Here is a 14,550-nt window from a genome sequence, read left to right on the forward strand (position 1 = left end):
AAGAAATGTCAAAGTACAAGTGATAAATCAAGTTTTAATATTGTCAAAACCTATTATTTTATGTTTACAAAAAAAAATTATAATCGCTCGCCTTTACTTTTCAAGCTTCGCCTCAAAAATTTGCAAATTAAATATTTTTTTATTAAAATTTTCAAATCGCTCGCTCGCCCCAAATTTTGGAGTCCAAAAATCCGTAGAACAAGAAATTAAATTGGTGTGGCCTCCGCACCATCACGAAATGTTTTTATAATATAAAAACATTTCGTGATGGTGCGTCTACATTGAAGCAATTGAAAATTAGTATGTAATACATGTACATGTATTTCAAAGTTTTTGAAAATTGGCCTTAAAGATTTGTCCAGATAACCACTTTCACATTTTGTTTTCCATGTTTATAATGGATTAACCTATTTTATTTATTTGTGGATGTTTGCAACACCATGGTTACAGATGAAAATATTAGAGTTTTTCCATTGTTCAAAAGCATAAGAGCTTCACGTTAAGAAATTTTGTTTTTATAATTGAATAAGAATGAAAAAGTATTGAAAAATCATTAATGAATTACATACATGTATGTGCTTGTAAAAAACAATTCCATGGCTATGGTGGGGATTTTTTTTTCTCACAAAACACTACCTATAAATGCCAAAAAAATAAAAAATATCCAGCATTTTAACCCTATCTTAAACATGGGGTGATCTCAGGTGCTTGGAACTAGTTGATGCCATTACAATTCATTTAGAAGGGATCAAAAGCAAATGTGTTATTGTCTAAAATGGTCCCTTTATCATGTACAATTGATGTATTAATTATATGTGAAAATGATTTAATCACTTCTGGAGGATTAAAACTGAAATTCTGTAATTTTAATAATATTAATTATATAATGTCAACCATTTTACATAGTTTGTACCTTTAAGTAATATTAAACTCTGTGATAAATTGTTTGTTGACCTTTGTCCAGCATATCTTGGTATCCATGATCTGGACAATAATAGACAAGATACATTAAAGCCTTTCATGAAGTTTTAAAATATCGCCACAGAATTGTTACTTAAACTGGACTTGAAAATTGTTTGACTAATAATAACATTTTGAAAACAACATGTTAACACATATAGATAAAACCGATCGGTAAACTCTTAATGTTGTTGTGGGACTTTTAGTCTAATCTTCTTGAGATTTAAATTTCAAAGTCAAACTTTTAATAAATCATTTTGGCCGTGCTAGACATTGACAGGGGTTTTTTACTTATTTTAAGTTGTGGAAAATAGCCTGTGAATGGTTAAATTTGGTTTAATTTGAAAAAAAAAAGATGTTTTTTAAATTGCAGCACCTTTAAAGAGTATGACTGAAATGCTGTTTTTTTTTTATTCCAAATATTGTTTACTATTTATGCCAGTATTGCATGTCTATTTATGAAACTAAAAGACGTAGAAACTGAAATGGCAAAAAAAAGGCTTACTACATATCTTTTGTCAACACAAATACTTAAAAGTTTTACATCTGAGTTAGTTCTATAGTTATATATCATGGCTGATGTATTTGAAATATAGCTCCTTCTGATATAAAGTAAAATTTCAGCTTAACTTTTGGGACAAAACAACATGTACAAAGAATGATGTATATTCAAGGGGGTTGGGATTGAGAATCCCTCATTTCGTTTTTCTTTAGCTTTAAAACCATTTTTCTTTATGCTTTATTTATTTTGTCCAAGAATCTCTACTCTTTATTTTTTTAACTTTTTTTAAACCTTCATTCTTTCTTTTTGTTGATTATTTTCTATTTATTAATCCCATCCAGGCACAACATTCATATCTTCTTATCCTGATTTATGATTGAAATACTATTCTCATTTAACTTGTTTTGGCCAAAAATTTTAAACACTTCAAATTGTATCCAATTAAAAATCAGGCCACAAAAAAAATATCATTGGGAAAAGACAATTTCTGTGAAGTACGCTTTTTTGTTTGTTTTTGACTGATCTCATTTATATAAGTATTATAATCTTGTTTTTTTCTCTATTCATTTCAACATTCCTTGACCCATATTAAATATTAGTTAAATATTCTGTTAAAATGCTTTTAAACAGTTTGTCTATTTGATCAGATCTGAAGTTTACATGGTAGAGATCAATTTGAATAAAGTTCAATAATATACTGATTAAATATACATGAATGTGATACAAATAAAAGATGCTTTAAACTTTTGAATATGGATTTTTTCTATAACCTCAAATTATTTTGTTGTCAAAACACCAAGTTAAAATGAATTTTTAACAAAAATTTTGATTATTTTAATATCTATGAGGAGTTCTAATACTATAATGTAATTTTTGTATATTGAGGTTTGATGTAGATCAACATATCCAACCTATCTCAACTTAAAGTTAGATAAGAGGTTGCATGATTAAGGATTCAAATGAGTTGAATTATTGACTTGCAAGCCAATAAAACATTTGCAATAATTTTTGCTTGTACGGAAAATAAGACCAAACAGAAAGTTTTATGTGATTTTGTTATTTCTTTATTCCCCTTTTATGATAAATGTTTGAAACAAAAAAATCATTATATTTTTGGGGGGTCAAATTTGTAGCTAAGGAAAAATTGAGCAAGTAATAGATAACGAAGGGACATAAGCCACAAGTCTGGTTAAATGACTGTCTGCAGTGTTTTTGGAGGTCATCTAGATGGATTATTAGATGGCTTATTGTCTTAAATACACATAAAACAGTTCAGAAAGTTTATTTCTTCATTTATATAATTAAGAGGGGAAAAACAATATTTAATATACAAATCATGTATTTCTATCATGGTTTGTTTTGCCAAAAAAACTTATGAAGCTCAGGTAGAATGTTATTTATTTTTAAACTGAATGTTCATCAAACTATTTTTATTACATTAAACCCAAATTGATTTATAAATCATAACATTTATAAATATCAAAACTATGCAATTTTATAAATAATAAATGAAATAATCAATAGCTAGCTAATGAAAGAATTATTGACAATATGAATCTTCAAAACCTGCATAAAACAATTAAATGGTAAGTCAATTCACTTATATACAACCATGAGTTTGTGTGTTTGCCTTTATATCTGTATTAATTTATAGAACTGTCTGTACAAATGTAGTACTGTACAAACTAATTCTCCTAGCCTGTTTTAGAAAAGAGTTAAAGGAGAGACTGATATCCATATCAACACCTAAGTATTCAACATCATTAGCACTGAATTAGTAAAAAAAAGTTCCAAGCTAGTTGCTTCACAAGTAATTTAACTGAAATCTGTATGGATTTTCCCAATATTATTTTGTATTAACTGTAAGTGTTATAATAAGCAGTCTATTAATGATGAAATGAGGTACAAATCTAATATGACATAATTTTCATACAGTCTGAGTCATACATGTATTCAAAACAACAGCATTAGAATTTCACTTATAATGGTACCCTATTCTTATTTTTATGCAAACTAGGTTTCTAACATAATTAGGAAACATTTGTTGTAGTAGTAAGTTTATGAATTAGATGGCATCACATACAGATACAATTACTAAAAGAATTAAGAAAATTGTAGTTTTATTTGATTTTTCTAGTTAATTTATCAATGTAGGTAGTAAGGGTTAAGAACAATGACTACCTATAAGTCCAGACCATACACACGGACAGAATGGTATGACAAGTCTAATGAATATACCTCTCCAACTCCAAGGTAAGGGTAGAGGCATGGCTAGTGTGTGCTAGATGCAGGTTTGAGCATGTTAATTGCAGTGAAGTGAAGCACAGCCCCTACCACCCACACATCTGAATGCAATATCAAATCGAGATGAAACTTTAGTTCATTTTCTTACCATAAGGTTTCAGCTGTATGTTGATATTTTCACAATTATGAATTAACTTTGAATATTATGAAAAACTTAGAATTTTCTACCACCAGAAAAGATTGCCTTAGATGTACTTGGCAAAACCTTTCAGAATTTTGAATCCTGAACTTTCTTCAACCTGTCAACTTCGTATTTTATTTGGCCTTTTAACTTTTTTGATTCAAGCATCACTGATGAATAATTTGTATTTGAAACGCACGTCTGGCGTACATCATTTTAATCCTGGTATCATTGATGAGCTTATCTTAATAAGAAAAGAAGTTCTAAGAAATGATTTTTACTGTTGTGCATTCACAGTAAGAAATTCATGTCTGTCTTAGTTAAATGAAATACTATTTGCCTAATTTGGTACAGATCTAGAGATTAACTGTAATAATATTCCAGAAATAAGTTTAATATCTTCCTTTAAAGTATCATTTAGGCTTCTATGGCTAGGCTCCTTCTATAAGTACTAATTTGAAGACAAAAATAAATAGAAGAAAATGTTTTCATGATATTTTAAAGAAAAAAATATGACACTGGGGGTTGGTTTTCCTTATGACACATGCAATATATGGACAAAGAACTTTTTTGGAGACTATTGCAAACATCATTTCTTTATCCAATTCACAAAGAAGCACACCCAAATGAAACACAGAATGCAGTTGCTGTGTGCACTTGAATGTTACCTTGTGTTGCTCTTAATACAATACCCAAAGCAACAAATAACAAATAAGGGCCAAGTGAGCTTTTCTCATCACTTGGCGTCTGTCGTCCTGCGTCCGTCGTCGTTAACTTTTACAAAAATCTTCTCCTCTGAAACTGCTGGGCCAAATTTAACCAAACATGGCCAAAATCATTATTGGGGTATCTAGTTTTAAAAAATTGTGTCCGGTGACCAGGCCAACCAACCTAGATGGCCACCATGGCTAAAAAAGAACATAGGGGTAAAATGCAGTTTTTGGCTTATCACTCAAAAACCAAAGCATTTACAGCAAATCTGATATAAGTAAAATTGTTAATCAGGTCAAGATCTATCTGCTCTGCTTTGAGATGAATCTGACAACCCGTTGATAGGTTGCTGCCCCTGAATTGGTAATTTTAAGGAAATTTTGCTGTTTTTGGTTATTATCTTGAATATTATCATAGATAAAGATAAACTGTTAACAGCAAAAATGTTCAGTAAAGTAAGATCTACATATAAGTCAACAGGACCAAAATGGTCTGTTGACCCCTTTAGGAGTTATTGCCCTTTATAGTCAATTTTTAACAATTTTCATAAAATTTGTAAATTTTAACTAACATTTTCCACTGAAACTAAAAAATATGACACTGGGGGTTGGTTTTCCTTATGACACATGCAATATATGGACAAAGAACTTTTTTGGAGACTATTGCAAACATCATTTCTTTATCCAATTCACAAAGAAGCACACCCAAATGAAACACAGAATGCAGTTGCTGTGTGCACTTGAATGTTACCTTGTGTTGCTCTTAATACAATACCCAAAGCAACAAATAACTACAGCACACTAAAATTTAGATAGTTAAAGAATGTGATTAAAAAAAAAAGAAACATAATGTGTATTATGACATGTTTTATTTTACCTAACACTGTAGAATGAAGAGGTCATGTGACTTTGATTTATTTCTTATGTGCCATTTGTGGTCTCTGAGCTTCAAAAACAATGAAACATGTTTAAACTGAACCAAGCATAAACTGAATAGACTGGATGGGCTCTTGAACAATGGGTTTTGTGCAGATCTTTGACATATTGTAAAACTTATTCATTAAACCTTTCTAGAGTATTTTAGAGCTTTGTCTAGACTATAGTAATTTTTTTTTTTTTTTTTGGGGGGGGTTGGTGTCCCATTATGTCCATTTATCAGAACATACAATTAAGTTATTCTTTACTTTTTAGCTCACCTGGCCCGAAGGGCCAAGTGAGCTTTTCTCATCACTTGGCGTCTGTCGTCCTGCGTCCGTCGTCGTTAACTTTTACAAAAATCTTCTTCTCTGAAACTGCTGGGCCAAATTTAACCAAACATGGCCAAAATCATTATTGGGGTATCTAGTTTAAAAAAATTGTGTCCGGTGACCCGGCCAACCAACCAAGATGGCCCCATGGCTAAAAAAGAACATAGGGGTAAATTGCAGTTTTTGGCTTATCAATCAAAAACCAAAGCATTTACAGCAAATCTGATATAAGTAAAATTGTTAATCAGGTCAAGATCTATCTGCTCTGCTTTGAGATGAATCTGACAACCCGTTGATAGGTTGCTGCCCCTGAATTGGTAATTTTAAGGAAATTTTGCTGTTTTTGGTTATTATCTTGAATATTATCATAGATAAAGATAAACTGTTAACAGCAAAAATGTTCAGTAAAGTAAGATCTACATATAAGTCAACAGGACCAAAATGGTCTGTTGACCCCTTAAGGAGTTATTGCCCTTTATAGTCAATTTTTAACCATTTTTCGTAAATCTTAGTAATCTTTTACAAAAATCTTCTCTGAAACTACTGGACCAAATTGAACCAAACTTAGCCACAATCATCATTGGGGTATTTAGTTTTAAAATTGTGTCCGGTGACCTGGCCAACCAACCAAGATGGCCGCCATGGCTAAAAATAGAACATAGGGGTAAAATGCAGTTTTTGGCTTATCACTCAAAAACCAAAGCATTTAGAGCAAATTTGACATAGGTAAAATTGTTTATCAGGTCAAGATATATCTGCCCTGAAATTTTGAGACGAATTGGACAACCCTTTGTTGGGTTGCTGCCCCTGAATTGGTAATTTTAAGGAAATTTTGCTGTTTTTGGTTATTATCTTGAATATTATCATAGATAAAGATAAACTGTTAACAGCAAAAATGTTCAGCAAAGTAAGATCTACAAATAAGGCAACACGACCAAAATGGTCTGTTGATCCCTTTAGGAGTTATTGCCCTTTATAGTCAATTTTTAACCATTTTTCGTAAATCTTAGTTATCTTTTACAAAAATCTTCTCCTCTGAAACTACTGGGCCAAATTAAAACCAAACTTAGCCACAACCATCATTGGGGTATCTAGTTTAAAAATTGTGTCCGATGACCTGGCCAACCAATCAAGATGGCCACCATGGCTAAAAATAGAACATAGGGGTGAAATGTAGATTTTGGCTTATAACTCTGAAACTGCAGCCTTTAGGGCAAATTTAACATGGGGTAAAATTGTTTAACAGGTCAAGATTTATTTGCCCTGAAATTTTCAGATGAATCTGACAACCTGTTGTTGGTTTGCTGCCCCTGAATTGGTAATTTTAAGGAAATTTTGCTGTTTTTGGTTATTATCTTGAATATTATTATAGATACAGATAAATTGTAAACATCAATAATGTTAAGCAAAGTAAGATTTACGGAAATGGTCAATTGACCCTTAAGGAGTTATTGTCCTTTATAGTCAAATTTTAACAATTTTCATAAAATTTGTAAATTTTAACTAACATTTTCCACTGAAACTACTGGGCCAAGTTCATTATAGATAGAGATAATTGTAAGCAGCAAGAATGTTCAGTAAAGTAAGATGTACAAACACATCACCATCACCTAAACACAATTTTGTCATGAATCCATTTGCTTCCTTTGTTTAATATTCACATAGACCAAGGTGAGCGACACAGGCTCTTTAGAGCCTCTAGTTTAATCTGTCTTTTCCAAAAGAGTCTCCTGTCTCTATGGGGTTCAGTTCAGACAGATATTCACCATAATCCCTTGTAGGAGATTCTTTCCAGTTAATTTTGACCATCAATATATAAGCTTAACACTTAAGTGCCAGACTTACATATTAGAAAAGCAAATACAGATTTTAATGTTTTGTTTCTATTTGTTGATTTAGGTAAAAGGTAGATTTTAGCAATTTTGTAAGCTTTTGTAATATCTTTTACCTTATTTTGATGAAAAATTTAGACTTGTACATGTAGTAAGTAAACAATTTTGCAGACGCTATTGAAAATTAAATAATAGCTTTCCGATATGGAATAAAATAATCAATTTCTGGCCAGTCGTAGTTTGATTTTTCTTGAAAATTATTGATATATTTAGTTGTTGATTGAATTAGATATCAGAAGTTTTAGAGTTAAATTATTGATAAGGGTTGTCACAATACGTGATTGTTTACTAGAACTCATTCTTTGCTGTTGTAAACGAATAGATATTTATTTTCTATGCATTATCTGCAGCATGTACTTAAATGGCACCAAAGGGAATTAGTTTGAATAGATAAAATTAAACAAAAAGATATTATCACAATAATTATTGTTAAATTTTTCAATTGATATTTCATGTTGATCAATGCTCTGGACTAAGAACAGGTTATTGCAGCTAATTAGGAGAACAACATTTTTTTGCTGTAGTTTACTAGTTAATAAATAACATTAAGGTATGTTTCATGGATTCCAATATAATGAGTATCAGTATGGAGCTCACGCAGGTTATAAATTTTCAATAAATTTGTACAGATTGCAAGATTTCTTGATAAGTGTTAAAAAAATCCTAACTGTCTGTTGTTTTTTGTGAAATAAATATTGAAAATGAAGGATTAAATATCTTAAAATGTCTTATGGAAGCATGTTTTTATTTTAAAACACAGAAATTATTCAGTTTAACTGATCATACTGTAATAATATAATCATTTTTAGAGATAAATTTGAACTTTTTTTTAAAATAAAAAAAGACTGAATATGATTATATAATTTTACATTTTATCAATAAGAAATAGAAAAAAAGATTTGATAAAAAAAAATATATGCAAATTATATGTATGTCAGACAGCATTTATGTTTTACATTTAAGGCCACACCAATTTAATTTCTTGTTCTACGGATTTTTGGACTCCAAAATTTGGGGCGAGCGAGCGATTTGAAAATTTTAATAAAAAAATATTTAATTTGCAAATTTTTGAGGCGAAGCTTGAAAAGTAAAGGAGCGATTATAATTTTTTTTTGTAAACATAAAATAGTAGGTTTTGACAATATTAAAACTTGATTTATCAATGTTTATCACTTGTACTTTGACATTTCTTTAATTTCTGAAGTTTTTTTTCCCTGTTCACCAAGAAATAATTAAATCTGGTCTATGTACAAATGATGTATGTGTGACTGACAATGAGACAATTCTCCATCCAAGTCATAATCAGTTTGGGGACAAACCCTTTATGTTATAAATATCCCTTTTACATGTTTTATGAGGGATCAATATAAGTTATAGTATATTTGTTTGTACAAAAGGGCTCATATTTTCTCAAAGAACTATATATCTATCTAGTATTAAATGGTCAAAACATGTCCAAGAATTTTGTAATATTTCTGGACTTTAACCATGTTAAATTAACACATTTACTTTAACAGTTTAATATTATTCAAAATAAGTGGACCCCTCTTTTTAATAGAAAAAAGTTGTTTAAAATATGATGTAACTCTCCTCTTTTTGAGTACAAAATTCTAAGTTTTCAAAGGTTTTGTATAGAAGAACTATAGTACAAATCCTTGGTATTTCTATTTTCTTGTCTACATCAGTAATATGACCCCTTGTCTGAGGGAGGGTTGTTCTCAACCTGATAATAACAAACACAGGTCAAAGTACGGCCTTTTACACAGGGCTTTGATACAGACCAAACAGCAAGCTATAAAGGACCCCAAAATTATTAAAGTACACAATTCGAACAGGAAAACAAACGATCTAATTTATGTATCCAAACAGGAAAATACCAATGAACAACATCAACAAACTATAACTGCCGAACGACAGGCCCCTGAATCAATCAGGACAGGTGCATAAACATGCAGGGGCTATGAATAGTTTTGTTTAGCCAGCATACAATATAATTGCAGTTGAAGGCAAATCCTTCAGAAGTTCTCTGTACTTATAATTCTAACAACGAACATTTTTTGATTGGGAATATAAGTAAGGGGGAAAGAAACCAATTTTTTGTTCTTTACAGGTATTTCAATTTATTTCGGAGCACTCTCTCTTTGAAAAAAATATTCTCACAGATATTTACACAGTGTGGTGGGGTGCTTTTATCATGTTTATGTTTAAAATCGTTATATACCGGTTAGACTGATTTTAAAAACAAATGTTGATATCTTTTTATATTTACAAAAAAAAACGGTGCGGGAAATGGACATGATATCATTTCTAGATGCGGGAAGCGGGAATATAAAAAATAATAAAAAAAATTCTGTTTTGAAAAAAATAGGTGCGGGCGGGTCCGTCAAACAAGGAATCAAATTGATGTGGCCTAAATTCATTTTATAAAACAGGATGACAAATTTAAAAGGTTTTTTATATTTACTTATGTATTAGATATATATCATTAACTTAAGATCTTTGTATGTTCAACATTAAATAATTGATGGTGTAAATATTGAAAATTGTCAGGTTTTAGACATTTAAATTTCTATTTTATAGGTTTATGATCTTGCGCTGTTAAAAATATTACATTTATCTAAGATACAAGGTAACATTTGGTAGGAATTAGGTAATTTTACCTGATAAGACTTTAAATATATCTATCAGTTTGTAAAAACACCGCTATGGCATGCATGATATCTTGCCCTAAAAATTCTAGGTCCTACTTTTAGAATTGCATTATATTTTCTAGTCAGGTATACCCTAGGTTTTAAAATCCGCTAATTATTTTTCAAATACAAATGTACCACAAAAATAAAATTCATGTAAACAAATTGTATAATTTTCATTGATGCATATGCAATGTTCAAACCAATAAATTGTAGTCCCAACCAGTCCCCCAATTTTTAATAGTTGTACGCATCTTTTAAAAAAATAATATATATATATATATATATATATATATGCTTATCTCACAATCATAAAAAATGACATTACATTGAGAAAATATATACATATCATATAAGCTCCCTTGGGGATGAATTCTAGTTGATGAGATTATTTGAAATGTAATAACATTTTAATTTTCTCAGACCTTATGCAAATATAACTTTTTCAAATGGAAAATCAATAAGAATAGCTATATTTTTCCAGTGTTTATAGCCAATGAAATCAATGAAGCAGGTTTAGTACTGTTGGTTAAGAGAGTGGAAATTATCGACTTTGAACTTATCCTGTTTAGGGAGAAATGACTTTGTTTAGTTGTTTCCAATAACATATAAATGATTTCTTCTAATGATTATAGGAATTGCACAGTAATTGTTGCTTCATCAAATATTAATGTGTCAATTTCTTAATCTTTTGATGTATTGGTACAAAAAGGTTGACATCATGATGGACGTGGATCAATTTTAATGATTTGGAACATTTTCTTTAATTTGTTTATTAATTAACAGGATGGAGAAAGAAGCTAAATCATCACCCAGGTATATTTATTAGTCTCCAGAGGTTCATTTTTATTTTGCTTTTTAGAATTTTGTTTGATGATATAGATAAAGTTAATGGCTTTAATAAATTTTTCATTTGGAAAAACAAAGCGTTATATTCCTTATCCTCTTATAGTTGTGGTCGCGCTTGAAAAGATATTTTCAGATCACAAGTACACTTTATGGAAAGTCATATGAATAAGTGATATGGAAAAAAAATGTGAATTTAGTTGGCCTGTCCTCAGATCTTGAAATGTGAAACAAATATGGCTATTGTTAGTTCAAATGGATATACTTTTACTTCATGGCATTGAATATACGTTATTCCTTAATATTGTATAAAAAGGTTGGCAGCATGGACATGGATCAATTTTAATGATATTGAACATTTTCTTTAATTTGTTTATTAATTGACAGGATGGAGAATGAAGCTCAATCATCACCCAGGTATATTTTTTAGTCTCAAGAAGTTGATTTTTATTTTGCTTTTTATAATTTTGTTTGATGATATAGATGAAGTTAATGGCATTCATGAATCTTTTATTTTGAAAATGGAGCGTTATATTCCTTTTCCTCTTATAGATGTGGTCTGAAATCTGTCTCACACTTGAAAAGATATTTCTCAGATCACTCTGAAGTGGAGAGTGAAATGAATAAGTACATGTAATATGAAAAATGTGGGAATTTGATTGGCCTATCCCACAATGTGAAACGAAATTGGCTCTTCGTCAGCCTAGGTCAATGATGGCCTTCAAAGGTCATAAGTATCGACGTTTCCACCATGCATAAGAGATAAGTTATTTCTTCACGAACATAAATAGAAACTTATTTGTCAATGTTGCTTCCTGTATAAAGCTTTAAAAAAAACCTTAAAAATCATTTAATGTTAATATCAGATACCAATGACAGACATCATACTGAATGGATGCCAAAGAAATAAAGAATATTTCATTAATCTTTTATACAACAATGAGACTAGTTACCACTAATTTAAATTTCGATTTGATAATAAACATGATAATTGCCTCTTATATCCATAAATATACATAATTTGTCCATCAGTTGTTTGCTATTCCTTTATTTGTTTTGTTTTAACCATCTTTATTTTAAGTGTTTTATAGTTGGCATGCATTATTTAGAAATTATAATTTGTAATGTTTGACAGTTTGATTTAGAAGTGTTTATAGGCGTTCTATTAAGAATACAGAAAACATTCGAAATGCTGTTTGACCTATTATGACTATCCCTGCAATAGCCAATATCATTGGGTTATCTCCACCATGTACACAATAAATTGTTATTAGAAATCAAAGAAACATATATTTTAATCATAGGAACAAAATGAAAGTACAATTAACTTTTAAAGAACTAAAAATACTCATATAATGCATTATGTGACTGAAGAATCTATGACAGATTTGCTTAGATATATTTTCCATTGTTAATTTTCCATTTTCAGTTGTTTCATATTCTCATATTCAACATGTTATTCATGTTCTGGTATCAGCCATGTCTATGTAATTATTTATTACCACATGAACTGCAAGGACAGTTTACCTAAAATTGAATATAATTGTGCCTATATGTATGTATTTTCCCCCTTCTGAATAAATCAATAAGCTGCAAAAACAGTATATCTAAATTGTCTTTTTCTAAGTTTGGACAAGGACTGAATAAACTGCAAAGACAGACAATCAGTTTTTTTTTGTTTTTTTTTTAAATTGTACTGAAAATGTACCTTGTTTTTCATTTCATTATTCTATTGTTATTTAAAAAAAAAATTCTTTGTAGGCCACCAGTACAGTTCCAAAGCAAGTATCCATCTTTACCTGACATATCACCTAGACACATGGATGGACAACTGGTTCCTGTTTTTAAAAGAAAAGCTAGTCCAATAATAAGAAATAATTCAGACATGGAACCAGAAGAAAGAATTAGACAGTTAGAAATGCGAGTTGCAGTGTCTGAAAAATCAAATCGTGCTTTGTTAGAAGAGGTGCTAAGACTTCAAGGTGACCTTAAAGGGACGACCCGACATAATGACGATATGCTTCGTGAAGAACAAAGTGCAAGAAGAAATATTGAAAATGCTATCACAGTCAGTAATGAACTTATTCAACATCTAGGTTCTAGAATAAAAGAAGCTGAACACAAACTTGACGATGAGCGGTTGGCATTAAGTTCACTTGTTAATCATACGAAAGGTGTGGAACAGGCAGTTAAAAGTAGTCAACAAGAACTGGTCACCAAAAAAGATGTTCAGTCCTCAAGGTAACCTGTTATTTATAACTCCTTAAAATTTACTTTGGAGTAACATTTCTGAATGCATATCGATATATTTTGCATAATGAATATGTTTCACTAAAGAAACATAGTCAAATATTGGTTTCACTTAAAAAAAAATTTGTATCATTGAGCTCATGATAAAAATTGCCCCCTTAGTCTTCATTTCAGAACTAAATGCTATATTCAGTTATGAAAACAATGCTCCCTATGAAATATAATTGTTTACATTTAAGGAAGGAATAATGTTTGGTGATAATTGCAGAATTATTTAAAAATCTGTTGTTCTAATGAAAGTCAGATTTCAAAAATTAAAAAAAAAACAAAAAAAAAAAAAAAAACTTTGAAATATGATTATAAGCAAAGACAAGAGAGGCTAAAATGGCATACCCAAACATATCATTGCAATAATATCCTGCATTATTTTTATACCATTTTGTATACCATGAATGCATATTTTCAGATTACAGGATGTGCGGACAGATTTAGATGAAGTTTTGCAATCAAAAGCACAATTAGAACGGGTAACATTACAAATGGCAGACGACATCAGAAATTTAAAAATGAGAGTGGAGCAGCATACTAACACTTTTGCTACAGTGTCAACAGACCTCAAAAATAAGTCAAAGAAACTAGAAGACGACAATAGATTGCAGGTAATTAAATCTTACTGATTTTGTAAGTCATGAAGATAACTAATTTCTTTTCATGATTTACTGAACATAGCTTTATATTGTACAAGATTTATCTAAAGTGAACTATTCTTGAAACAGAGTTATCTCCCATTATTAGTTGTTTATGTTAGTTCTAATTGAAAACTTTCTGAAAACATGGATATCAATTGTAGAAAACTTAAGAAAACATGGACAACAATTGTAGGAAAATTAAGAAAACGTGGACATCAATTGTAGAACACTATTGAATTTAAAACGTGCATGTAATTTTTATCACTCACTAAAGATTGAAATCTGTTTATTTACATCAAATAAGTCAAGACTATTTTTAAAAGAGACAAAAATGAAGAC

At 30.0% G+C, this 14,550-nt stretch overlaps 1 protein-coding gene across 8 annotated transcripts in view; it reads left to right on the forward strand.

The window, feature by feature from the left end:
- The window catches only part of LOC139489682 (coiled-coil domain-containing protein 154-like), a 48,774-nt gene that overhangs the window by 8,569 nt on the left and 25,655 nt on the right, over positions 1-14,550 (forward strand). For 5 of the 8 annotated variants that reach the window (XM_071276344.1, XM_071276345.1, XM_071276346.1 and 2 more), the window contains 2 exons: positions 13,034-13,513; positions 13,989-14,181. In XM_071276344.1, the coding sequence (XP_071132445.1) occupies positions 13,034-13,513; positions 13,989-14,181 (673 nt within the window). Of the gene's footprint in view, positions 1-3,616; positions 3,716-11,212; positions 11,243-11,659; positions 11,690-13,033; positions 13,514-13,988; positions 14,182-14,550 lie in introns of all 8 variants that reach the window. The other 3 variants (XM_071276342.1, XM_071276343.1, XM_071276348.1) reach the window with 3 other exon arrangements.

Source organism: Mytilus edulis, chromosome 9 (genome assembly GCF_963676685.1).
Source record: "Mytilus edulis chromosome 9, xbMytEdul2.2, whole genome shotgun sequence".
NCBI classification, from domain to species: Eukaryota; Metazoa; Mollusca; class Bivalvia; order Mytilida; family Mytilidae; genus Mytilus; species Mytilus edulis.